A 27,985-nucleotide genomic window follows, 5' to 3' on the forward strand; every position below is an offset into this window, starting at 1 on the left:
ACGAGTCCATTTGACTCCGGATGCCTGACTGATGCAAAATGGATCTTCGTGCCAATTTGATCACAGAATTCTCTGAAAGCTTCGGAGTCGAACTGTGTTCCATTATCTACAGTGATGGCCTTTGGTACTCCGAAATGACAAACAATATTCTGCCAGAAAAACTTTTGAATGGTGGCCGAAGTTATTGTGGCTAAAGGCTTTGCCTCAATCCATTTAGAAAAATATTCCACAGCCACTACAACATATCTTAAGTTTCCTTGGGTCGGTGGTAACGGACCTAACAAGTCAAGGCCCCACCTTTGCAATGGCCAGATGGGTTGTATCAGCTGAGTTAGGGACGAAGGTTGTTTTTTATCTCTTGCACATTTCTGACAACCTTCGCACTTTTGAACTAATTCCGCTGCATCCGAAGCTGCCTTCGGCCAATAAAACCCTTGATGGAAAACTTTTCCAAGTAACGGCCTAGATCCAATGTGAGATCCACACAGGCCTGCATGTATTTCTTTCATCAATTCTATGCCTTCGGCTCTAGATAAACACTTGAGTAATGGAGCACAAACTCCATGCTTGTACAACTCCCCTTCTATCATGACATATGGACGAGCTCTTGCCTCTATCCTCCTATTGTAAGTTTCGTCATCTGAAAGGAAATTACCCTGAAGGTAAGAGATAATCTCAGTTCTCCAGTCTTCACTATAAACAGGAGATATATTGAGGACTGCTCTTTCAAGAAGTTCCACTGAAGGTGCTTTTATTGTTTCGAAGAACACATCCGAAGGTAAGGGCAGCCCCTGTGCTGCTGACTTAGCTAGCAAATCAGCATGCTCATTTTGTCCTCGAGGGATATTTTTGACAGAAAATCCTTCGAAGGAAGCTTCAATCCTTCGGACCGTGTCTAGATATTTTTCAAGCTTCGGATCTTTAGCCCTACAACTCTTGTCGATATGACCCGAAACAACCTGGGAATCAGTTTTAAGAATGGCCCTTCTGATTCTGATTGCTTTTAACTTCCGAAGGCCCAAAAGCAGGGCTTCGTACTCAGTAATATTGTTAGTACAACTAAAATCGAGTCTTGCTGCATAACAAGTTTTAACTTTGGATGGTGAGACCAACACAGCGGCTGCTCCTGCTCCGAAGGTTCCCCAAGACCCATCGCAAAACACTATCCATACTTCGACATCTTTATTTGTTTCTTCATCCTGAGCCCCTGCGTCCAGTCAGCAATGAAATCTGCCAACGCTTGAGACTGGATCGAAGATCTATGCACATAATCAATGCAAAATTCATTGAGCTCTGCAGCCCATTTTCCAATCCGTCCAGTAGCTTCTCTATTTCTCATAATATCCTTCAACGGTTGTGAAGAAGGAACAACAATATTGTATGCTTGAAAGTAATGCTGAAGCTTCCTGGATGCCATCAAAACAGCATATAACACCTTCTCCAATTCTGTATAGTTTTTCTTTGATATACTAAGAACTTCAGATACAAAATACACTGGGACCTGCTTCTTGACTTGGCCATCAAGCTTCTCCTGGACAAGTGCTGCACTTACCGTTGAATGCGAAGCTGCCACATATAATAACAAAGGAGCCCCTGGCGTTGGTGGAGTTAATGTTGTTAAATCTATCAAATATTGCTTCAGTTCCTCGAAGGCTTTTTGTTGGCTTGGTCCCCATTGAAAGACTTCGGCTGATTTCAGCACTTCGAAGAATGGTAAATTTCTCTCTGCTGATCTGGATATGAATCTATTGAGAGATGCCAGCCTCCCTGTCAATCTTTGGGCCCCCTTTTTGTAGTTGGTGGCTCCATTCGAAGTATAGCTTCAATTTTACTTGGATTAGCTTCAATTCCCTTTGTTGAAACCAAGCATCCAAGAAATTTCCCCTTCTTTACTCCGAAGACACATTTTTTTGGATTCAACTTTAGACCAGCTTGTCTAAAACTGGCGAAGGTCTCCTGCAAATCAGCAATGTGATTTTCCTGTTTCGTGCTTTTTACAATGATATCATCAACATAAGTTAGCACATTTCTGCCTATCTGAGACTGGAGAACCTTCGCTGTCATTCTGCTGAAACTTCTTCCAGCGTTCTTGAGCCCCTCAGGCATCCGAAGGTAACAATATGTTCCACTAGGGGTTATGAAACTGGTCTTCGGCTCATCCTCCTTCTTCATCCAAATTTGATGATAGCCTGAATAACAATCGAGAAGACTCATAAGCTCTGACGAAGCTGCTGCATCAACTAAGGAGTCTATCCTTGGCAATGGGAATTCATCCTTCGGACAGGCCTTGTTGAGATCCGTAAAATCGATACACATTCGCCATTTGCCATTGGCCTTTTTTACCATAACAGTGTTAGCTAGCCATTCTGGGTACTTTACTTCTCTGATAACTCCTGCACTGAGGAGTCTTTTGACTTCATTCCGAGCGCCTTCGGCCTTGTCATCAGACATTTTCCGAAGCCTCTGCTTTCTGGGTCTGAAAGATGGGTCAACATTGAGCGAGTGTTCAATAACATCCCTGTTAACTCCGCAAAGATCATTGGCTGACCATGCAAAAACATCTTTGTTGTTGAACAAAAACCTTATCAAGGTTTTCTCCTGTTCTTCGGATAATTGAGAGCCCAACAGCACCTTCTGCTCTGCTATGTTCTCACATAAGAGCATGGGCTTCGGCTGATCTGCTGAAGCTGCTTTCTCCCTTCTAAATTTGTACTGTTCACAAGCTTCAGCTCCATCTATGTTATGGATTGCTTTTGAGTCAGTCCAGTTTCCCTCGGTCCTTCTGGCAGCTTCCTGACTTCCATGAATAGCAATGGGTCCTTGATCCGAAGGTATCTTCATGCAAAGGTAAGCAGGATGAAGAATTGCTTCGAAAGCATTGAGGGTGCCACGACCAATAATTGCATTGTAAGGGTATTCCATGTCAACAATGTCAAACACAACTTGCTCGGTTCTGGTGTTGTTGATGAAGCCGAAGGTCACTGGCATGGTGATCTTGCCCAGTGATACAATTTGTCTTCCTCCGAAGCCACAGAGAGGGTGTGTAGCATCATGAATCTTGTCTTCTGGCTCTTGCATTTGTCTGAAGGCCTTAGCAAATATAATATCAGCTGCACTGCCTGTATCAACCAAAACATTGTGGACCAGAAATCCTTTGATAACGCAAGAAATAACCATAGCATCGTTATGAGGAAAATCCTTGAGCTGAAGATCCTCTTGGGAGAAGGTGATTGGAATGTGTGACCATCTTGACTTGATGAAGGGTCCCTGCACTCCAACATGTTGTACCCTTCTCTGCGCCTCTTTCTTCTGCTTTTTGTTGGCTGGTTCTGAGCACGAACCACCTGTTATCGGGAACACCAGCTTCGGGGCCGAAGCAGCTCCAGCTTGATCGTTAATCGAAGCCATCAGCTCAAAAAGTGGAAGTGAGTTGACCGGAGGTGAGCGCCAATGTTGGGGACTTGTTCTCAAATGCTATGAATTAAGAACAAGGCAACATAAAATGTTAAATGTTAATGTCCTTCGTCCAACGAAGCATTATTCCCTTGGGGATTAATGGACCTTGGACGAAGGTTGATGACAATACGATTACGAAGGTTAAATCTTCGTAATTGAATTTTAATAGATTGTATAAGATAACATAAAATATAGAGTATCAAAGGTAAATAAATCATAAACGAACCATATTATATCTACTCAGTATATTTAATCATTGAATACAATTATACCTCTGCCTTGGCAAAGATTGGTTCCCGAATGATGCGATTGCAAATACAGGACTGCGTGAACAGTAAAGGAATACTGTTCACTATTTATAGGCACAGGACACAGCCTGTGGGGAATTACAATTATGCCCCTTATAAGGGATTACAACAGCGACCCAAACATTTATGGACTAAAAGGTCATTCTACTTTTAAGTCGGTTTGTAATTCCGAAGCTTCATGAAGAGGATCCTTCGGTCATCTCATGCGGACAGCTTCAGCCGAAGCTGCTTCTTCCTACAAGACCTTCGGCGACGAAGATAAATGTTTGCCAAATATTCTTTGGCGAGTGTAACACTCGGTAAAAGCTTTACCGAGTATAAAATGATCTTTGCCAAGTGTCTGGATACGAGTGAAACTTTTCTGGAACTTGTTGTCCCATTGTTGAGGTCAGTACCGACTATCGGCAATATCAACCGCCGATGGAACCCGTTTATCACAAAATAAAAATAAAAGAATCAAGTTCTCTCATAAAAACTCACTCTAACGACTCTCCGCATAGTTCACTGGACCGGATGTAGCCATGTAGGAGAGCTTTAGACGGATTTCGGTTCCAACAGTTCCCAATAGCTCCCTATGTACAGATAGAGAGGAATTTTCGGAGCACTATGCTCTCCTATACTTTAATTATGTCTGTAACATGATAAAAATGTACATTCTTGTATTGCAAATATTATATATTTTTTAAAACCTTAAAAAAATGTCAAATAAGTGTTAATTAACTTAGTTATAATGCATAGAGGAAGCTATATAGTGGGGATAGTTGGAGACGAACGAGAAAGAATCGAGACAATAAAATATATTAGAAAGTATATATTAGGGATGATGTGTAGGGGATAGTTGGAGAGAGTCTTCGGCTATCCGCAGTGAGCACTGCAAACCAAACGCCACTAACTTATTGAGTAAAAAGAGAGCCGCAACGAGTACTTTACTGCTACTGTAAACGTACCTGTTAGTTTGAAAAACGCCATTTGCAGAGTACATGATCTCCTCTACTCTAAACGCATGGGGCATATGTTAGGGAGCGGTTGAACTATGCAGCAAAGGGATGAAGTAGTAGGAAATAATGTAATATATGGTAGTTGATATATAGTTGAGATATAAAGTAAACATGACCACAAAAGATTATAGTATTGTCGGTGTTTCGAGACCGGGGGGTCCCTGGGCCGACGAGTGAAATGTCACCGCGTGCCCCAGCCCAGATGGGTCGGCGCGAGGCCAAGCGCGAAGGGGGAAAGGAAAGGCGGCCGGAGGCAGGCGTGAGAGAGGTGGAAATCCCGTGGCCTTCGTGTTCGTCCCGCGCCCAGGTCGGGTGCGCTTGCAGTAGGGGGTTACAAGCGTCCACGCGGGAGAGGGAGCGAGCGGCCTCACACGAGCGCCTGTCCCGTCCTCGTCCCCGCGCGGCCAACCCTCTGTAAGAGGGCCCTGGTCCTTCCTTTTATAGGCATAAGAAGAGGATCCAGGTGTACAATGGGGGTGTAGCAGAGTGCTACGTGTCTAGCGGAGGAGAGCTAGCGCCCTAAGTACATGCCGTCGTGGCAGCCGGAGAGGTTTTGGCACCCGGTTCGTGTGGTGTCGTGGCCGTCGGAGGAGCGCTGGAGCCTGGCGGAAGGACAGGTGTCGGGGTTGTCGAGTCCTTGCTGACGTCCTCTTGCTTCCGTAAGGGGGCTGAGAGCCGCCGTCGTCACAGAGCGTGCGGGGCGCCATCATTGCCTATCTGGCGGAGCGAGCCAGATGAGACGCCGGTCTTGTTCCCCGTGGCCTGAGTCAGCTTGGGGTAGGGTAATGATGGCGCCTCCTGTCGACGTGGTCGGTCCGCGCCCTAGGTTGGGCGATGTGGAGGCTCCTCCGAGGTCGAGGTCGAGTCTGTCTTCCGTGGCCGTGGTCGAGTCCGGGCCCCTGGGTCGGGCGAGGCGGAGACCGTCGGCTGAGGCCAGGGCTGAGTCCGAGCCCTGGGGTCGGGCGAAGCGGAGTTCGTCGTCTTCTGGGGCTGAGCCCAAGTCCGAGCCCTGGGTCAGGCGGAGCGGAGTTCGTCGTCTTCCGGGGCTGAGCCCGAGTCCGAGCCCTGGGTCGGGCGAAGCGGAGTTCACCGTCTTCCGGGGCTGAGCCCAAGTCCGAGCCTTGGGTCGGGCGGAGCGGAGTTCGCCGTCTTTCGGGGCTGAGCCCGAGTCCTATGGTGCCTGAGGTCGGGCCTGACTGCCTGTCAGCCTCACTCTGTCGAGTGGCACAGCAGTCGGAGCGGCGCAGGCGGCGCTGTCCTTCTGTCGGGCCGGTCAGTGGAGCGGCGAAGTGACTGCGGTCACTTCGGCTCTGTCGACTGGAGGATGCGTGTCAGGATAAAGGTGTCAGGCCACCTTTGCATTAAATGCTCCTGCAATCTGGTCGGTTGGCGTGGCGATTTGGTCAGGGTTGCTTCTTGGCGAAGACAGGGCCTCGGGCGAGCCGGAAGTATGTTCGTCGCTGGAGGGGGGCCTCGGGCGAGACGGAGATCCTCCGGGGTCGGCTGCCCGTGTCCGAGGCTAGGCTCGGGCGAGGCGTGATCGAGTCCCTCGAATGGACCGATCCCTGACTTAATCGCACCCATCAGGCCTTTGCAGCTTTATGCTGATGGGGGTTACCAGCTGAGAATTAGGAGACTTGAGGGTACCCCTAATTATGGTCCCCGATAGTAGCCCCCGAGCCTCGAAGGGAGTGTTAGCACTCGCTTGGAGGCTTTCGTCGCACTTTTTTGCAAGGGGACCAGCCTTTCTCGGTTGCGTTTTGTTCCGGTGGGTGCGCGTGAGCGCACCCGCCGGGTGTAGCCCCCGAGGCCTCGGAGGAGTGGTTTGACTCCTCCGAGGTCTTAATGCCTCGCGTAATGCTTCGGCTGGTCTGGTCGTTCCCTCATGCGAGCTGGCCGTAGCCCGGGTGCACGGTTGGGTTCCAAGTTCTCGGGCTGGTATGTTGACGCTGTCAATGGTTTGGCCGGAGCCGGGTTTGCGAGAGCAGCCCCCGAGCCTCTGCACAGGGTGAGAGGACGATCAGGGACAGACTCGACTTTTTTACATACGCCCCTGTGTCGCCTTTCCGCAAGGAGGAGGGGGGAAAGCGCCATGTTGCCCTCAGTGGGCGCCGAACATGGTGTCTCCGGTGAGCTGCTGGCGGGTAATCCGAGCGGACGTCCATGCCCCATTTGTTAGGGGTCGGTTAGAGGCCCAGAGGCGCGCCCAAAAGTACCTGCGGGTGATCTGCCGGACCCGGTCCCCTGTCGACGGGGTCCGAGGGCTCGATGCCTCCCTCTGATGGGATTCCGTTACAAGATCGTTCCCACTGGTATCGGAAATGTCCTAGGGTACCTCGGGAGCGTAGCCCGAGCCTTGGTTATGTATCGAACGTACCCATGGTCATCCCTCGCTCTGTGTCTGAGGCGGCTGTGAACCCTTCGAGGGCCAGCCTACGAACCTCTGATCAGTAGTGGGCGCGGAGCCCGAGTGGCCTGAGGCAGCCGTTGAACCCTTCCGAGGGGCCGGCCTTCGAACCTCTGACCAGTAGTGGGTGTGGAGCCCACGTGCTCTGAGGCGGCTGTTGAACCCCTCCGAGGGGCCAGCCTTCGAACCTCTGGTCAGTAGGGAGGCTCGGAGCCTGTTTCCTTCACGGAGAAGGGTCCTTTTCGGGGTATCCCCCTTTCCCGGTCCCTGTTGTAAGAGAGAGAAAGAGGAAAAGGAAAAGGATACGAAATCGAATGACGTGGCGTACCTTTTTTGACGCGGTCATTATGGCGAAGGTGAAGCGTCGCTCGCTTCTCCTGCCAGAGGCGTCGCCTATCCCGCCGCGGAGTTAATGCGACGGGGCGAGCGGATTGCGGGGCGGCCGTTGCGCGTGCGCGAGCCGTTCGAGGAACGGCCGTTTCGCCTTGGGTTTTTGAATCCCGCGGCGGGTCCGGGCGAAACGTTGAACGGGTCTCGCCTTGGCCTTTATATACTCGGGGGAGGGTCTGACGACGGTCCTTTGCTCCGCCTCTTGCCTCTTTCTTAGGTTTTCGCAACCTGAGAGGTTTAGCCGGAGAAAAAGAAACCGCCCACCCAGTCCTTTCTGCCGCCACCCCTTTTGCTCGGCGATGGCCGACCGGGTGACCATTATCTCGCCGCGCGATCCATGGCCCTTCTCCACAGTCACAGCGGAGGACCTAGAGGATCTTGTTGCCGAGGGTTTACTTCGCCCTCTCTCTGATGAGAGGCAGCCGGAGTGGATTCCTCCCGCGAGCGGAACCGCCCCGTCCCCGCCGCCGGGGTACGTCGTGAGCTTCGTCTCCTTCCACGAGCGGGGGTTCGGTGTGCCGGCAAGCCGCTTTATGCGGGCGATCCTGTACAACTATGAGGTGGAGTTGCACAACCTCAGTCCCAATTCCATTTCGCAGGCCGCCATCTTCATAGCGTTGTGCGAAGGATACTTGGGGATCGCCCCCCACTGGGACTTGTGGACTCATCTCTTCTCCGCGGAGCTTTTTGCTTCGCCGACGGGAGAGAGAAGGGTCCGCGCGGCAGTGCGGGCCAGCGGTTGCATTCTCCAGCTGAGGCAGTCGCGGGCGTCTCTGTACATCCCCGCCATCCTCGCGTCCTCGAACAAAGGGTGGCAGCGCCGGTGGTTCTACCTCTGGAATGACGGCGAGATGCTTCCGCCGTTTTCCCAACGAGTGGTCACCGCCGCCGCCGATACCTGGCGCTACGGGACCCCGCACGACAGGCAGAAAAACCTCGAGCCCCTTCCCAAGGCCCTGGAGGTGTTGCGGAAAGGGGGACTTACTGTCGCGGGAGTGATTGCCGCCATTCACCGCCGTAGGGTGCTTCCCTTGGCAGAGCGGCGGTTGCCGCTTTGGGAGATGACACCGGAGGCCGACTTGGAGGGCTCGCGGATGTCCTCGGATCCGCTTCCCATCGACGTTCTCCACGGGCGGGTGGCCGTCGCGCTGGGAAAACCGGACGCCATCGCCTTCTCTCAGCCCTTGATGCACCCCGACCACGGGTGTGTGACCCTGGTGAGTGTCCGCTCCTTCCTTCTCCTTGCGTCAGGTTGCCTCTGGTCCTTACGGTCGGGATTTCCGTCCGTCTCCAGGAGGTAGGGTGGCACAAGCCTTCCCGGCCACGGGTCCCGGAGGACGCGGTGGACCGAGCAGCGCGGCGGGTTGCCGCGGAGAAGAAGAAGAAGAAGAAGGACGCGGAGATAGCCCAGGCCCGCGAGCGGACGCGGGCCCAAGACTCCTTGGAGAAGCTCCGTCGTCGGCAGGAGAGGGAGGGGCTCCCGAGGGAGCCGTCGCCGGAGACGCCTGATGACGACGACGATGAAGATGATGACGAGGACGACGACATGGCTGCCCGCCTCGGCCTCAGCCCGGGTCTGAGGCTAGGCCAGGAGTCGTCAAGCCAGCCCCCGAGTGGGCTGACGCCGTCAGTTCCCGGAGTCGGGACGCCGAGGTCCCGGCCCGACGAGCGGGGGCAGACCGAGGGGGTACTTGACCCCTCGGCCTGGGAGGTCGAGGTGACCCCGGGGAGTCAGGCCGAGGCGTCTGTTTCTCGGGAGCCGTCGGCCACACCGCGCGGCGCAGGAGGGTGACCCTCAGGTCGCCGTGGCAACGCCCGGGCAGTCCGTCTCCCGGGCGTCTAAGGTGCCCAAGGCGAGGGTGATGCCGAAGCTGGCGGCGAGGCGGACCTCGGCGGTGTCTTCGGGGGTCGAGATCCGAGAGACCTCCCCTCAGGCGCGGTTGATCATGGCCCGGAGCGGGTAAGTATCTTGGAGCGTCTTCGTCCTGGCTTCTCATTCGTATGTCCCGACCGCGACTTTCCTTTCCTCCTCAGCAAGCGAAGCCATGGCCTGACCGATCTGGCTCCCCGGAAGGCCCTTAAGACGGCATCGGCTTCCACAGCCAGTGTCGCGCCGGGCCTCGCTGTTCAGCCGGCCTTCTCGCAAGGCGCTCCACAGCGGGGGGCTCTGGCGGCACCAGCCGTCGTGGAGCAAGTTCCCGAGGCCGGCTCTTCTGCCGAGGCGGCCATCGTGCTAGAGGAGGCGGCTGGCGCAGACGTGGCCCCGGGCCCACCGGACATGCCGCCGGTGCTGGCGCCTACTGCTACTGAAGCCGCTGCCGTCCCAGTCGGGGAGCGACCCGTTGCTGCCGACGCTGAGATGGCCGAGGCGTCGGCGCTCGGTGCCTCGGAGGAGGGGGGCGTGGAAACGCGATCCGCCCCACCGAGCGGCAGCCTTGTCGCCGTGCGGCGGAGCTCCGAGGGGCGGCGCCAGTTGCTCCGGTTCCGGACCCGTGGGGCTTCGGATCCCTTCTTCGTTCTCGACGACGAGCGGGAGGAGCAGTCTTGGGACGAGCTCCGCGAGTGCGCCGAAGCAACGGTGGGGTCGCTCTGGTCATCGCTGGAGATCTTCTGCAGGGACATCCCCAAAATCCTCCAGGTAATGGTTTCAGGCATACCTTTTTGTGACCAGGGCGTCTCTTGTGACGCCCCGCTTCCTTCCCTCAGGATCTGACGGATCTAAGCGCTGCCAAGTCGTCGTTCATCCGCCACGAGGTCGATATCTGGGGCTCGCTGCGATCCCTGAGGACCTCGCTTGCCGGGGCTACTGCGCGCCTCTCCCAGCAGGGCGCCGAAGTGGCGGACCTTCGGTTGCTCTGCGTCGATCTGAGAGCCGAGGCGGCAGCGGCCCGCGTAGAGGCGGCAGCGGCACGCGCAGAGGTGCAGTGATGGCAGTCGGAGTTCGACCAGGTCGCCGACGAGCGAGACCAATCTCGGGGTCGGGCTGCCGAGGCCGAAAGCCGGGCTGGAGCCCTTGCAGCGGACCTAGCCGTAGCCCAGGCCGCAACTTCGGAGTAGCGTGCCCGAGCCGGAGGTATGTCCTGGTCATTTCCGGCTTTCGTTTCAGCTTGTTTCCTCCGCTTGTGTTTGAGGCCTTGCATTCTGGCTATTCGTAGAGCTTGAGTCCGCCCTTGATGAGTCCATCAGGGCACTTGTCGGGGAGGCCGAGCAGAGGGAGGCCGACCACGTGGCCATGTCCGAGGCCATCTCGGACTTCTGCCGGGTCTTTGGCTTTGGCGACGTCCCCTCGGGAAGCTCCCCTCAAAGTCGCCTGCAGGCCTTGGGTGATCATGTGCGCGGCAGACTCCGCGAGGCGCTACACCACGGCGTCAGGCGGGCCTTCGCCGTGCTCGCTTCCCACTACGTCGTGGACCTAGAGCGGGTCAGCGAGAGGTATTGCCTTCCTGACGAAGATGAAGCCGCCCTGGCAGAAGTCCAGAGGCTCGACGCGGCCGCCGCGGGTCCGAGCGCAGTGCTGGCGACCACCTTCGAGGCAGAGATCCTCCCGCCTGCGCCGTCGTCCGAAGCCGGGGTGGACTTTGCCGAGGGCGGGGACGAAGCCGAAGGCGCGGCTCCTTCCCAGGGCGACGCCTAACTCTGTCGGAGCAGTTTTTGTTGGATGCACGTGTGTCTCTTTGTGGCCGCTGAGGCCTGAACACTTTATTATCGTTGCATAAAGTCGTGCCCCTTTTCCTTTCATTTTGCGTGTCCGGCCCCGCCCATCAGTAGCAGGGTGGCTTCCCCAAGTAGGAGTCACTTTTCGTGGTGGGTGACGAGTGAGGTGTCTGTAACCTAGAGGCGTAGGAGTCCCTCGGCTCAGTCAGCCTTGCCACTTACATGCACCCGCGTTCGCTCCTTGGGGTCCTGCTTCTGACATAGCCAGGGGAATGCAAAAGCCTTTTTGATTGAAAATTTTGATGCAGAGGGGGTTGCCCCCTTTTAGCCCCCGAGGGAGGGTCAGGCTCTGCCGAGGCAAGGCTGACCCTTCCTTGATGACTAAACCTTGCGTGGGAGTGAGGTATATGAACAACTTGAAAGCATCTTAAGGGTGGAGGCGACGTAGCTGTTAGACGTTCCAAGTGTTGGTGTAGACCTCGCCTTGACTGTCGGCCAGTTTGTTTGTTCTGGGCTTCAGAACTTTGGCGATGACGAGCGGCCCTTCCCAGGGGTGCGTGTAGCCCCCGGGTGTCTTCCGCAAGGGGTGGGTCTGCCTTGCGTAGAACTGACGCCCTTCGCAGGTGTGACAATTCGGGTGGCGTCGGCCACCGGCGTCGGCCATTAGAAACCTTGTCGGAAGGCGTCTCTAACAAGGGCTCGGGGTGCTGCGCGATGGTCGCAAGCCCCCGAGTGTACCTCTTGCAGGAGCTTCTGACCTTCGGCGATGGGGATGCATCGCTGGAGGATGCCCGAGGGGCAGCAGTGATAGAGCTCCTTCCCATCTCCCAGCAAGACAAACGACTTGGCACGTCGCGCCAACCGCCGAGCCTCGGCTCGGTCGAGGGGTAGCTCTCCTCGGTGGAGATATTTCAGGTACGGGGTCTGCCAGTTTTGATTAGGCGTGACCCCGCTTCGCTCCCCCTCGACGCGCAGTGTCTCACCCTCGGGTGCCGAGGGTGCCTCGGGCTGAACCGAGGGTGCCTCGGGCCGAGCCGAGGGTGCCTCGGGCTAGGCCGAGGGTGCCTCGGGCTCGGTCGTGTCGTCGATCTTGATGGAGGGTTGATGTAGGTCTCGGGAGAAGACGTCCGGGGGAACCGTTGTTCGCCCCGAGGCTATTTTAGCCTGCTCCTCCAGCAACGGGGGGGCACCAAGACGGGCGCGTTCGTGAGGAGCGCCTTCAGGTTCCCGAGGGCTTCCTCGGTCCCAGGGGTCCAAGTGAAGCACTCGGCCTTCCTTAAGAGGCGGTACAGAGGCAGGCCTCTTTCGCCGAGGCGTGAGATGAAGTGGCTCAGAGCCGCAAGACATCCCAAGACTCTCTGTACGCCTTTTAAGTCCTTGATGGGCCCCATGCTGGTGATGGCTGCGATCTTCTCCGGGTTGGCTTCGATGCCCCGCTCGGAGACGATAAACCCTAAGAGCATGCCTCGGGGCACCCCGAAGACACACTTTTCGGGATTGAGCTTCACGCTTTTCGCCTTGAGACACCGGAATATCACTTCAAGGTCGGAAAGGAGGTCGGAGGCTTTCCTCGTCTTGACTACGATGTCATCGACGTAGGCCTCGACCGTCCGGCCAATGTGTTCGCCGAACACATGGTTCATGCACCGCTGGTACGTCGCGCCCGCATTCCTCAAGCCGAACGGCATGGTGACATAGCAGTACATGACGAAGGGCGTGATGAAAGAAGTCGCGAGCTGGTCGGACTCCTTCATCCTGATTTGGTGATACCCGGAGTAGGCATCGAGGAAAGACAAGGTTTCGCACCCAGCAGTGAAATCTACGATTTGATCGATGCGAGGCAGAGGGTAGGGAACCTTCGGACATGCTTTGTTTAGACCAGTGTAGTCTACACACATCCGCCATTTCCCTCCTTTCTTTCTCACAAGCACAGGGTTGGCAAGCCATTCGGGATGGAATACCTCTTTGATGAACCCTACCGCCATTAGCTTGTGGATCTCCTCGCCTATGGCTCTGCGCTTCTCTTCGTCGAATCGGCGCAGAGGCTGCTTGACGGGTCGGGCTCCGGCTCGGATGTCCAGCGAGTGCTCGGCGACATCCCTCGGTATGCCGGGCATGTCCGAGGGACTCCACGCGAAGACGTCGGCATTCACGCGGAGAAAGTCGACGAGCACTGCTTCCTATTTGGGATCGAGCTCGGAGCCGATCCGGATCTGCTTGGAGGCGTTGCTGCTGGGGTCGAGGGGGACGGACTTAACCGTCTCCGCTGGCTCGAAGTTGTCGGCGTGACGCTTCACGTCTGGCACCTCCTTAGAGAGGCTCTCCAGGTCGGCGATGAGGGCCTCGGATTCGGCGAGAGCCTCGGCGTACTCCACGCACTCCACGTCGCATTCGAACACGTGTTTGTACGTGGGGCCCGACATCTTGAGCTTGAGGTAGGTGTAGTTGGGGACGGCCATGAACTTCGCGTAGCATGGCCTCCCCAGTACCGCGTGGTAGGTTCCTCGGAACCCAACCACCTCGAACGTAAGGGTCTCCCTTCGGAAGTTGGAGGGCGTTCCGAAGCAGACGGGAAGGTCGAGTTGTCCGAGGGGCTGGACGCGCTTCCCGGGGATGATCTCGTGGAAAGGCGCAACGCCTGCCCGGACCGAGGACAGATCGACACGCAGGAGCCCGAGGGTCTCGGCGTAGATGATGTTGAGGCTGCTGCCTCCGTTCATGAGGACCTTGGTGAGCCTGACGTCGCCGATGACGGGGTCGACAACGAGCGGGTATTTCCCAGGGCTCGGCACGTGGTCGGGGGTGGTCGGCTTGGTCGAAGGTGATGGGCTTGTCGGACCAGTCTAGGTAGACTGGCGCCGCCACCTTCACCAAACAGACCTCCCGACGCTCTTGCTTGCGGTGCCGAGCCGAGGCGTTCGCCGCTTGCCCACCGTATATCATGAAGCAGTCGCGGACCTCGGGGAACTCTCCTGCCTGGTGATCTTCCTTCTTGTCGTTGTCGCGAGCCCTGCCACCCTCCGCGGGTGGCCCGGCCCTGTGGAAGTGGCGCCGAAGCATAGCGCACTCCTCAAGGGTGTGCTTGACGGGCCCCTGATGATAGGGGCACGACTCCTTGAGCATCTTGTCGAAGAGGTTGGCACCTCTGAGGGGTTTCCGAGGGTTCTTGTACTCGGCGGCGGCGACAAGGTCCACGTCGGTGGCGTCGCATTTCGCTTGCGACTTCTTCTTGCCCTTCTTCTTGGCGCCGCGCTGAGTTGACGCCTCGGGGGCATCTTCCGGTGGGCGGCCCTGGGGCTGCTTGTCCTTCCGGAAGATAGCCTCAACCGCCTCCTGGCCAGAGGCGAACTTGGTGGCGATGTCCATCAACTCGCTCGCCCTGGTGGGGGTCTTGCGACCCAGCTTGCTCACCAGGTCGCGGCAGGTGGTGCCGGCGAGGAACACGCCGATGACATCCGAATCGGTGATGTTGGGCAGCTCAGTGCGCTGCTTCGAGAATCGCCGGATGTAGTCCCGGAGAGACTCTCCCGGCAGCTTCGGAGGTCCCAGGAGTTTCCAGGGCTCACGTACGTGCCCTGGAAATTGCCGGCGAAGGCTTGGACCAGGTCGTCCCAGTTGGAGATCTGCCCCGGAGGCAGGTGCTCCAACCAGGCGCGAGCGGTGTCGGAGAGGAACAGGGGGAGGTTGCGGATGATGAGGTTGTCATCGTCTGTTCCACCCAGTTGGCAGGCCAGCCGGTAGTCCGCAAGCCACAGTTCCGGTCTCGTCTCCCCCGAGTACTTTGTGATAGTAGTCGGGGGTCGGAATCGGGTCGGGAACGGCGCCCGTCGTATGGCACGGCTGAAGGCCTGCGGACCGGGTGGTTCGGGCGAGGGACTTCGATCCTCCCCGCTGTCGTAGCGTCCCCCATGCCTGGGGTGGTAGCCTCGGCGCACCCTCTCGTCGAGGTGGGCCCGACGGTCGCGGTGATGGTGCTCGTTGCCGAGGCGTCCCGGGGCCGCAGGCGATGTGTTGCGCGTGCGCCCGGTGTAGACCGAGGCTTCCGGCATGAATCGGGAAGTCGCAGCGCGATGTTCCGAGGGGTGCCCCTGCCTTCGGGAGGCGGAGCTTTCTGCCCGCCGGACGGCGGCGCCCTTCAGGAGATTCTTGAGTTCTCCCTGGATTCGCCGCCCCTCGGTGGTCGATGGCTCCGGCATCGCGCGGAGAAGCATTGCCGCTGCAGCCAGGTTCTGGCCGACCCCACTGGAAGTGGGTGGCGGCCTTACCCTGACATCGTCGGCGATGTGGTGCTGGATACCCTGGGGTAGATGACGCATTTCTCCGGCCGGAGGCTGGCCCGCCCATTCCTGCCCGACGTCCCGGCGGATCGGCTCAAGTGCTCCTGCTCCCTCGTCGAGCCTGGCCTGCACCCCGCGGATTTGCTCGAGCTGTGGGTCATGACCCCCCCGCCTGAACAGGGACCACAGCTAGCTCCCGTATGATGTCAACGCGAGGCACAGGCCTAGGGAGATCACCGTTCTCCGGCATACCGAGATGGTTGCCTTCAGAGGGACCCCCTAGATCGACGTGGAAACATTCATGACTTGGGCCGCAGTCCTCGTCGCTGAGGCTGTGGCTACCGTCGGAACAGTCGGAAAGGCAGTAGTCGCATGCGGTCATGAAGTACCGCATGGCACTGGGGTTACCAAGTCCGGAGAAATCCCAACAGAAGTCGGGCTCGTCATCTTCCTCGGACCCTGAGGGCCCGTAGGTCGAGACGTCCGTCAGCCGGTCCTAGGGTGACCGCATACGATACCCTAGAGGGTTTGGACTCGCCTCTACGAGAGCGTCCGCCGAAGCGAAGCCGCTTGGCGGGTCGAGGCTGAATCCAAGGGGCGTGAGATGGGAATCGATCGGTACCTCTTGGTCGACGGGCGGCGATGAAGTCACGTCGGGGACTGACTGCACCGTCGTCTCAGGCACGAGGGTGACGCCCAGCAAGCCTTTCGCGAGCGTGCTGGCGTCGTCCGTTTGCTCGGAACTGGCGTGTTGCGGGGAGACGACGCTCGTCTTCGTCTCAAACGCGAGGTCGATGCCTCACGCGCCCCCCGTTGGGGCGCCGACGCCGTCGACTTGCTCGACAGCCGACGAGGGGCCGTCTCCTGCTTGGCCTTGGTTGCCCCGCCTCCTCCTCCGTCGGTGGGGGAGAGGGCGGGGTGAGCTCGAATGTTGTTCTTCCACCACGCGGGGAAGACATCGTCGATTCCGCCGCCGGCGGGCGGGCTGTCGGCCGCCATTGCCGCTGTCGCACGGCGGGGGAAGGAGCGTCATGTCGTAGCTGCCGTCGAGGGACATGAACTCAAGACTCCCGAAACGGAGCACCGTCCCGGGCTGGAGAGGTTGCTGGAGACTGCCCATCTAGAGCTTGACGGGAAGCTGTTCGTCAACACGCAGCAGGCCCCTACCTGGCGCGCCAACTGTCGGCGTTTCGAGACCGGGGGGGTCCCTGGGCCGACGAGTGAAATGTCGCCGCGTGCCCCAGCCCAGATGGGTCGGCGCGAGGCCGAGCGCGAAGGGGGGAAGGAAAGGCGGCCGGAGGCGGGCGTGAGAGCGGTGAAAATCCTGCGGCCTTCGTGTTCGTCCCGCGCCCAGGTCGGGTGCGCTTGCAGTAGGGGGTTACAAGCGTCCACGCGGGAGAGGGAGCGAGCGGCCTCACGCGAGCGCCTGTCCCGTCCTCGTCCCTGCGCGGCCAACCCTCTGTAAGAGGGCCCTGGTCCTTCCTTTTATAGGCGTAAGGAGAGGATCCAGGTGTACATTGGGGGGTGTAGCATAGTGCTATGTGTCTAGCGGAGGAGAGCTAGCGCCCTAAGTACATGCCGTCGTGGCAGCCGGAGAGGTTTTGGCACCCGGTTCGTGTGGTGTCGTGGCTGTCGGAGGAGCGCTGGAGCCTGTCGGAAGGACAGCTATCGGGGCTGTCGAGTCCTTGCTGACGTCCTCTTGCTTCCGTAAGGGGGCTGAGAGCCACCGTCGTCACAGAGCGTGCGGGGCGCCATCATTGCCTATCTGGCGGAGCGAGCCAGATGGGACGCCGGTCTTGTTCCCCGTGGCCTGAGTCAGCTTGGGGTAGGGTAATGATGGCGCCTCCTTTCGACGTGGTCGGTCCGCGCCCTAGGTTGGGCGATGTGGAGGCTCCTCCGAGGTCGAGGTCGAGTCTGTCTTCCGCGGCCGTGGTCGAGTCCGGGCCCCTGGGTCGGGCGAGGCGGAGACCGTCGGCTGAGGCCAGGGCTGAGTCCGAGCCCTGGGGTTGGGCGAAGCGGAGTTCGTCGTCTTCCGGGGCTGAGCCCGAGTCCGAGCCCTGGGTCGGGCGAAGCGGAGTTCGCCGTCTTCCAGGGCTGAGCCCAAGTCCGAGCCCTGGGTCGGGCGGAGCGGAGTTCGCCGTCTTCCGGGGCTGAGCCCGAGTCCGAGCCCTGGGTCGGGCGGAGCGGAGTTCGCCGTCTTCCGGGGCTGAGCCCGAGTCCGAGCCCTGGGTCGGGCGAAGCGGAGCTTCCTATGGTGTCTGAGGTCGGGCCTGACTGCCTGTCAGCCTCACTCTGTCGAGCGGCACAGCAGTCGGAGCGGCGCAAGCGGCGCTGTCCTTCTGTCAGGCCGGTCAGTGGAGCGGCGAAGTGACTGCGGTCACTTCGGCTCTGTCGACTGGAGGACGCGTGTCAGGATAAAGGTGTCAGACCACCTTTGCATTAAATGCTCCTGCGATCTGGTCGGTTGGCGTGGCGATTTGGTCAGGGTTGCTTCTTGGCGAAGACAGGGTCTCAGGCGAGCCGGAAGTATGTTCGTCGCTGGAGGGGGGCCTCGGGCGAGACGGAGATCCTCTAGGGTCGGCTGCCCGTGTCCGAGGCTAGGCTCGGGCGAGGCGTGATCGAGTCCCTCGAATGGACCGATCCCTGACTTAATCGCACCCATCAGGCCTTTGCAGCTTTATGCTGATGGGGGTTACCAACTGAGAATTAAGAGACTTAAGGGTACCCCTAATTATGGTCCCCAACAAGTATAGGATAGATAATTTTACTGAATAGGATAGAATATTTTTTTAGCGTACGGATTTAGGGATTTAGAGTAGTATGAGCGTGGATTATATCCCACCGTCCAGGGGAGACAGAAGCTCCCAAGCAGTCGTTCAGGAGTTCTGCACCGCAGTCCGCAACTTAGGTTCTGCTGTTGTTGACTTGCGGCAGTGTTAGAGCCTTTTGTAGGGGTAATATCGTAATTGCTCACCACCACTCTTTGTGTACAAATATTTGAGGACAGGGAGTAAAGTTTATTGCCCTAAAAAAAGAGGATGTACGGTCTCGTCTAAATTGACAGCATCAAGGTACAATATATATAGACATATAGTCATCAGTGACTAAATTGAGAAAACGCAGGTCCGGTTCACCAACTTATTGCCTTTGGACGTTATTCCTATTGTCGTTTGACATGAGTACATGACTACAAGCAGTAACTTCAAGAGAGAAAAAACTGTGCCTCCGTGTTCACTGCTCCTGACGATGTCTAGAACTCTAGATCACCTCTCTGATGTGGTTCCCGCTTCCTCGGTACTTCTGATCAATGTCTTTGAAGGAAAAACTATCGCAGCAATAGGTTTGTCTTCATAACCACCACCTTCGTCGATTATAAATCGGAGGCCGTCGATGTGGAGCTTCCCGTGGTGGCCACTTACAATAATAGTCTGCTTGCCGGCCAGACCCTGAAAAACAGATATCCATGACATCAACATTTCTGTTCAAGCTTCAACATAAATACAATGACACTCATGAGGGCTAATGAGGTCACATAATGCGATAATGTGCCCTACCCTACATTCAGGACAAGTCATATTGTTACAGTTGGTGTCATGTATCTGCCGTGAACATAAATCATGTCTAGCAATGTTCGTATAGGCAGCCCATGCACATGCACCCATGCTTCCTTGTTTCAAGTTTCAACAAAACCAGAGAATCACAGGACATGAGGACAAGTAAAAAAAGACAAAGCTTGCAGCCAGAGGCAGAGAGCTAGGCCAGCAAGGTTATTAAAACGGTAAAACGTTGGAATGCTTATGGGTGAAATATTGACTTTTAAACGTTTAAACTTTGTTTAAATGTAGTTTTAAACAACACAGGAAAAATACCAATACATCACAATTTCAGACAATAATATGAAGTTAAATACCAAAATAGAGAGGTTAGTGGTTCACCAAAACTTCACCCATGAGCTGGATTGAACCTCAAAAGTAACTAATAGACTGGGCCCAAAAGTAGCTAATGGTCTAAAATGCATAAAACACTGCGTTTTACAGTTTAGAACGCCAAAACGTTAAAACGTGGTTTCAACCTCTAATTAGAGTTTTGACGTTTAAACGTAGTTTTAATAACACTGTAGGCCAGGTCATATAATTATATGACAGAAGGGGAGGTTTTCAAAGAAATATGTGTGAATGATGTAGTAAGAAGTACACAAGTGTATCAAATTTGAATATCACAATATTATAGTGCAATTAGCATTGATAGCCCCTGTGTTTAAATTTATCTAATAACGGAAATTCTCAACCTATACCATATCCATATTGAAATTTCCAGACAAACATTGCTAAGAAGGAATTGATAGTGTCTCTACATGGTGCACTCGATTAAATTCTACAAGGAAAGACAAATGGTAATTCCAAATGACATCATGGTTTTTAAAGCGGTAAGGCGGTCCAAGGCATTGGAGCACCGCCTGGACGCCTAGACAAGGTAGGCGGGTAAGGCGCCTAGGCGTTAGACCACCGCCCGGACACCTAGGCGACGCCTCAAGAACAGAGAATGACATGACGACCAGAGTAATGCAGACATGCAAATGAATATTGCGTTGAGAATAGTAGAGAATATACAGGCCATCCTATTGGCCTGCCCTGTTAAATATGAGCATATTGAAACATTAGCACGTTTGTACTTGATATGCAGGCATGTTATGCTAGTTTCATTCTGTATACAAATACACAAGGTTTGGCCAAAGACTGATTTAACAATGTGGGAAACATAAAAAGACAAGAGACTGAAACCAGTGTCTTTAAAAGTTAAAACTCTTACTATTCCATACCTTATCAGTTACCAAACCTGTTATACTTTTAAAAATAATTTGTTCACCCAAGGGATGATGGGACTAAGTTGGAAAACGATTTTATTTTACATCAGCTCAATGGCATGAACTAACACATCATGAGCCAATAATGATGTGTCAAGTGCACTGTACATTTTAAAAGCATTTACAGATGCATTCTAAAGACCAACCAAGATGGTCCCTTTCCTAAAATTCAAGATACAGAAATAAGCATTCGCAGAATCATTCTACAGAGTATGTAGTCTCACGCATTCGCAGAATCATTCTACAGAGTATGTAGTCTTACCAAGCTGGTAAATATTAAAAAAACTCAGAAACTAAGTTTCTTTTCTGGTAAACTAGAAAGAAATAATAATATGCAGATTTTTTTTTCACCTTGGGTGTGTCCCAAACATCTTGCCTCCCACTAAGCATTTGAACCTTTGGCACCCTTGTGTCTCTAGTTCTTAAAACTCTAAGTTGCTCATTCAAATCTATGGTCCTCTCTAGGCCAGCATGGACAGCAATCAGATTGCAGATGATTTGTCCTCCATCCATATCAACTGGCACATTTTCCTGTCATAAAACCATAACCTGAATAGCTTAGGAGCAACACTTCTTGCTTGAATACTTACAATTCACACAATAACTCACCTCTTCATGTATCCAAACCAAATCATGCAGAAACCTCTTGTGCTCCTCTGGCACAGCCTTTGCAAGATCTGTGAAGAAATTAGAACCAACGGCAAATTAGAACTAGAAGATGATCTTGTTTGAAATAGGAAATGTTTGCTGACAATTAGAAATTGTTTGGTTAATTTCTGACAGAAGATACATATGATTATATGGTTACGCAATCTAGTCAGGAGTACCAAATTTCTTTTTCTGTATCGAAAGTAAGATAAATGGTACTAGTACCTTGCTTTATCAGTGAATAGCTTGACAAGTTTTTCTGTGTTAAGTATTAAACATAAAACTCATTGAAGCAGGCATTCTGATATTGTGTAGAAAATTTACATTATCTGGCTTGCTTTGCACAGCTGCTGCTGATCAGCTTGCCAAGAGAGGACTCCTCATCCAGCAGCCTGTCCTATTTGTGGTCAGGAAGAAGAATCAATCCAGCGCCTGTGCTTTCCAGTGTCTTTGCTCAACAGGTTTGGTTTATAATTTTCCAGTGGCTGGGCCTCACTGCCATGCCATCACACCACAATCTTCCACCGGCATATTCTCAAATTGGTGGTGCAAGGTAATGAAGGTGGTCCCCAAAGGTCGAGAAAGGGCTTATTATTTCACTAGCTGGATGCCCGTGCGTTGCAACGGGAATATATAATACCAGTATACTACGATAACTTATATACAAAATCTGTATTATATTGTTATGAGAAAATGTTTCATAATCAATTTGTGATCCTAGCCATACATAAATTTTGCTATTTTAATCTAGTTATTTCACCACTACATTGCAACCATCAGTATCATGCAGACTTCGATATATGCTACGATTTGTATGGTCTCATCATTGGAGAGCACGAACACGTTCCACACATGCCGGAAAAATTCCCTCGTACATCGTTAGTCATCAGACACGCACCACCATATGCTCTTGCTTAAACAAAAAGGTAAGTGTGTATGTGTTTGCGAAAAGGAATTAAAGGCAGGCCGGCACAAAAGCTACCCTGACGGTGGCGAGGATGACGAACTGGTCACTGTTGTCGATCCTCCTCTGTGTCACCTCCGGCGCCAAGATGACGCCACAATCCTCGATATAGTAGTCGTCGAACGCACACGACATGACGAGTACCGATGACTCTTGGTTGGGCTGCCAAACGAAGTGCACCCCGGGCTCATCAGCGAGGTAGTACCCCTGGCCGTTGCACCACCGAATGCGCTATTCCACTACATACATCATGTTCGAGGACACTCACACAACGTCAGCAACGTCCATCGTTCCAGCGCACAAGAATTCATGTCCGGTCAGTAGCGACTTACGTGGCAGGTTGGGCTTCAGGTGGACGATGAGCTGGACGGCGTGATGGCGTCGTCGTCGGATGCGATGTCCAGAACAACCCGAGAGTCGTCGACGTTGGCGACAACCATGAGGCCCCCCTGCTTAACGATGGACAACGCGGTGCAGCTGCTCTGGACCGCGTCCAAGCGGCGGCTTCGCGGGAGCTTGTCGTACACAGCGGCGCATGCGACCACGTAAGACTGCTTTTAGAGGTCGAACTGACAGTCTCCAAGCTTCTTCTCATCATCGATGAGCGACGACAACGCGAATGCCTCCTGCTCATGGAGTTTGTTCGGGGTTTGAAGTAGGAAACATGGATTCATGCTTGGCGTTGGTTTATGAAAATGACTCACAAGTCTGATCCATGGAAAAAAATATTACGAAGAAAAAATTTCACACATGCAAAAAAGGGAATTTAAGTATAATGCATTATTCAAACAAAAGAAATAGCATGCAAAGCTCTTCTTTAAATAATATTACCTCCATCCAAAAATATAATTCAAGAATATCGGTGATACTTATCTACTACTACGCATTGTGCAATGGTAGCAAGTGAGCTTGGAGAGAGATGTAGTAGATGTGTTTCCTGTCATAGATGTAGACATAAACACATATAGGTGGGTGCCCGTACGTTGCAACGGAAACATTTAATATCATGATAACTTATGAACAAATGTGTGTTATACTGTTATGTGAAAATGTTTCGTAATTAATTTGTGATCCTAGCCATACATAAATTTTGTTATTTCAATCTAACTATTTCATCACTACATTGCAACCAACAGTGCAGACTTCTATACATGATAGCTGAATGCTCGTGCGTTGCAACGGGAATATATAATACCAGTATACTACGATAACTTATATACAAAATATGTGTTATACCGTTATGAGAAAATGTTTCATAATCAATTTATGATTCTGGCCATACATAAATTTTGTTATTTATAATCTATCTGTTTCACCACTACATTGCAACCATCAGTATCATGCAGACTTTGATATATATCACGATTTGTATGATCTCATTATTGGAGAGCACGTTTCACACATACCGGAAGAAATTCTCTCGTACATCGTTAGTCATTGGACATGTACCACCATACGCTTTTGCTTAAACAAAAAGGTAAGTGTGTGTTTGCAAGACTAATGGTCAAACATCGTATAACCACAAAGTTAGAATACTATATTAATATATTAAATAAATTAATCCAATAGACATAGATTAACCCAATTAACATAGGATAAATAAATATCTAATCATAAAAGTATGAAACATGGTATAATCAATGTTGTTACTGCGTAGTAAATATTCATACGAGACTAACACAACTGGAACGATTCAATTTGGAATTAAAATGGGGAAGTTACGAATTTCAAAAGTTTATATGTATTTGATATAGGATTAATTAGGAAATCAATTTTATTGTTGTTTTCATGACAAAACAGAGGTATTATGTGATAAAAATAATATTATAGAATTATAGAAATTGGAATGAACTCATTTGGATTTAATATGAAATTTCCATGAATTAAATGGGTTTCTGCAATTATTTTTAAACTAAAAATCAATTTCTAAACTCCTTTTCCCTATTTTCTTTATTTCCTGGACTGCGTCCCAAATTCCAGAAAGATCAGGGGCCAAGCTATAAATGTTTTTCTAGACTCAATTAGCATACAGAGTGGACGGTGCGTTAAACACAAAAGACGTTTTAGTTGAAGTTGTACACAATTCAACATAAGTCATGTTGGCTAGAGGGTGGAAGGCTAGGCATTCTGCTCAATAGATCCAAAGTTCGATCCCTAGGCAGCCACAGTTTGATTTTTTTTCTGCGCGCGGAAAACTGGTGTGCGGGATTGGACGGCTGAGATTGTAGAACGGTAGAATGGACGGCTGAGATCGCAGAATGACAGAACACAAAAAGGCAGGCTACTATTGCCATGGAAAATTTAGAACCATTGCAACAACTGTGTCTTCAATGGGGTAAATCCTTATATATCAAAAGTGCTGCAAATAGAGTTCATAGTCCATACTCTGGTGTGCTGCTCCCAGCTGGACCAAAATGACTCCAGGAGTTACTTGCCGGGGCATCTATATTCCATCCTTTGGTGTGCTGCTGCTTGCTGGAGCAAAGACACCCCCAGGGCATTAGCCATTACATTAGACTAGCTTTTCTGTCGTCTGGTTGCTTGCTGCATCAAGCTTGCTGATGCTGTTAGTTGTTACCCGTGAGAGTTGTATCTTGGGTGTGTGCCTTTTGGGTTTCTCCAATGCCTGTCTTCTTCCTCAATGAAATTTCCCGTAATAAAAAATAATTTCTCATATTTTTGTAAAATTGTGCGTTCATTTAGTAAACATGCAAATCAGAAATCATAGGTTCCTTGCCTGCTCGATTTCAGCATTTCTTAAGGTTCATGCAGTCTCGTGAGAGATTGATTATATATGAACACGACATGCCCGCATTTTGGAAGCTCACCACAACTCTAACAGAATAGTAAACCGTACGATAGGCTCCATGGCAAATTGCAATTGGTTGATAACTATAGTACAAAACCGCAAGTAGTACTGATTAAGAAAGGATGCAAGAAACCAAACTGATGAGGAAATTTCATGACTGACCAGAGGAACCATGGGCGACGCCATAGGATTCGAAGGTGGGCTGCGCGTCGTAGATGGAGCCCTTGTACGGGAGGCCCTTCTTGGGGTTCCACCTCTCCTTGATGACCCCGCCCCACCGCCTCCCCTGCACGTGCATGCCCTCGAATCCCGGCCCGCGGAACCACCCCTCGTGCTCCTCGTTGTGGATGTACTCGTCCCAGGTGGCCGAGAACGGGGAGCCGTCGGGCGGCGGCGGCAGCGCCCCGACGAACGCCGCGAAGGCGAGGTCGTGGTTGCCGCAGAGGAAGACGTGGCGCTGCGCGGGGTAGCGCGTCGGGAGCGCGAGGAGGAAGTCGAGGACCCTGCGGGTGTGCGGGCCGCGGTCGTTGTAGTCGCCGAGGAAGATGACCAGCGCGGTGGCGAAGGCGTCGGCGGGGAGTGCGGCCTGGAGGTTGGACCAGAGGCTCTCCAGCTTCGTGATGTAGCCGTGGACGTCGCCCACACAGATCACCGTGCGGGGTGGGGCGGAGGGAGCAGACATCTCGGGCGGCGTTTCCGCTACGGCTGTTCGCCGGAGGCTTCACCGCAAACAAGCGGGCATCGAGCGGAGCGAGCGAATTATCCAGTGAACGGTGATGCTCCGGACTCTGCCTACCCTACATTACTGGAGAACAATACACACCGTTCGATTCTAGAGTGGCTTGATCCACGCCGTCCAACTCGATGCAGAGAGTAGTCCCCAGTCCCCACCCCTTCGGCCCTTCCGCTTCCATCTCGCCTGGACTTTGGACGGCGCCTCTCCCCATCCTTGCGCCGTGCTCGACCGCCACGCCACACCTCCGTCCGCCGCCGCCGCCGCGCTGGGTCTGGTCCGGTCTCCGTTACCCCGGACGACTTCGATTTTCGCTGCTGCAGCGGCCGCCACGAGTGAGATGATGCTGGAAAAGACCGGACATCCTACTATGATGGTACTTTCACCGCACACCGTCTGCAGCAGCGAGGTGACGCACCGTTCGGCCGCTTGCTGTTCCTTCAGCAGCAGCTGCTGCATCGGTTGTGAAGACAGAGTCTCATTTGGAAGCGTAGTATTTTTTAGTAAAGTGTATTTTCGATAGTTAAACTTGTTTAAATATGTCAATCAATCTATAAACTTTTAAAGTATACTCTCATTCCAATTTAAAATTCGATTTAATATTTTATTATATTTATACAATAATTAATATATTTGTTTTATATATGTGTTTAAATTTATCGTCATCTATTTGAATATAGACATAAAACCTAAGTGCTAAAACGAATTGTATTGTAGGACAAAGGAAGTATCTCTTACAGAATCAATCGATGTTTGGGTCTCAGTTTCATCCAAACAAACCAAAATAGACCTGTTATGAATGAAACATACCTTTTCTCGATGGCGCGCACTATGTAAATAACTAGCGACGAACAAATATATATGAGATTTTATGTATTCCAAAAAAATAGATGTATTACGTATTCCAAAAATAGATATGAGATCAAAAATTAGATGTAGCTACAAGGACCAAATGTTTGCCCCCCTCCCAGGTTTCCTCCTGTGATCTATGGCATGGGCATGGTTGGTTCATATCTCGTTTTAAGAATCTTATTATTAGCCACGCAACTTCTAAATTTTGCATTAGAATCTCATAATCTTAACTCAAACTTGTAAGGCTGAGTCCAGTGCACAGCCTCCCTTTCGCCCCTGCCACGTCAGCTCTCGCCTCCACTCTCGCCCCTGCTGCTCCAGTGCACAGGCTGCAGCAGGCTACAACCTCATGTTATAGTCACGTCAGCTTTTCTATTTCAGAATTAAGTAATTCACGAGGATTTATTTCAACGCTCAGAAAACACACAACATAATATTTTTTATTGAATTAAAAATTACAAAGTACATAATAATTAAAATAAAATGACATGATAATTAAAATAAAATTACATAACTCTAATCGGACTCCTCGATCTCATCCTCATCTTCCTCCTTTTCACGTTCCGCTTCCGGTTACTCTATAATTAAAATGAGATGGAATGGTGTGTGGAATGAGCTCCACCCGGGTAGGGGTATATATAGAGGGATTGGGGATGAAATTTGTGATTTTTTGCAATTTTTTTCGAATTTTTTGGACTCCAAACGGTCAAAAACGGCTAGTTGCAACGGCTAGCACACGTGGACCAATCAGATCGCGACACGTGGACCAATCAGATCGCGCCACGTCGCTCTCGCCCGCGCTCTCGCCCCGCCAGTGCCTCGCCTCCCTCTCACCCGCCTCTCGCCCGGGCGGGCGCTCCAGCGTGGGCGAGAGCGAGGCGATACCGCCCGCTCTCGCCGGGCGCGAGCGCCATCGCCCGACGCCGGCCTCTCGCCCGCCTCTCGCCCGCGCGCAGGCAGCAGCGGCCTCTTCTCGCCCGCGCTGCCACCCGCACTGCCACCAGCCTAATAAGATTTGTATTGGATTTTATATAGTATCCAACTCAAAATCTATGAAAAAACAAATGACATCTATGAATAGACGTAAGATAGTATATGTGGCACATTTTAACTTACTAGCAAAGTGCCTGTATGTTGCTTTAATTTCCATTTATACTTAAGTATAGAGTATAAAACACAAAAATATATGTGTTCTATTGGTTAGATGGGTGTGAGTGTTGGTTTGGAGCCAACAAACATGGTTCGAATTTCCATTTGTGCATAATTTTAGTTAAATGTGAGGCACGACGACCCTGAGAACTAGTGTGTTATATAATAGAGATATGGTGCTTAGGGTGTACAACCTAGATCCTATGTTTCGGTTCTCCAAGCACTAGATACACCTAAGAAACTCCTTCATATAACTCAATTTATCTAAATCTTGTAACTTATTCACTAGAATATCTCAAGATACGACTATTTTATGTGTGAAGTATGGGTAAACCGTATCTAGATTTAGAGAACTGTGCTAGAGATGTTACTTCACCAAGATACCGTCTCATGTGTTTTTTTGCACTTATCATCTTGATATCCCTTAAGATATGAGCTATTTATGTGGGTCATATATGCCCTTAAAGGGTGTGATA

The 27,985-nt window shown here is 52.5% G+C and overlaps 1 protein-coding gene and 1 long non-coding RNA gene across 2 annotated transcripts in view; one reads left to right on the top strand and one right to left on the bottom strand.

The window, feature by feature from the left end:
* Positions 1–21,779, top strand: part of LOC103641617 (uncharacterized) — a 32,981-nt gene extending 11,202 nt beyond the window's left edge. The window contains exon 4 of the long non-coding RNA XR_004853265.1: positions 21,350–21,779. This is a non-coding gene — a long non-coding RNA (uncharacterized lncRNA). The remainder of the gene's footprint in view (positions 1–21,349) is intronic.
* On the bottom strand, positions 18,490–25,522 carry LOC100191254 (uncharacterized). Its single transcript, NM_001136688.1, has 4 exons — positions 24,938–25,522; positions 20,964–21,031; positions 20,706–20,885; positions 18,490–18,936 (listed from the first exon to the last, which is right to left on the bottom strand). The coding sequence occupies exons 1-4, from the start codon at positions 25,455–25,457 to the stop codon at positions 18,754–18,756; spliced, it is 951 nt and encodes a 316-aa protein (NP_001130160.1). The 5' UTR covers positions 25,458–25,522; the 3' UTR covers positions 18,490–18,753.
* Between the last annotated feature and the right edge of the window lie 2,463 nt (positions 25,523–27,985).

The sequence above is a fragment of the Zea mays genome, chromosome 10 (assembly GCF_902167145.1).
Source record: "Zea mays cultivar B73 chromosome 10, Zm-B73-REFERENCE-NAM-5.0, whole genome shotgun sequence".
NCBI lineage: Eukaryota > Viridiplantae > Streptophyta > Magnoliopsida > Poales > Poaceae > Zea > Zea mays.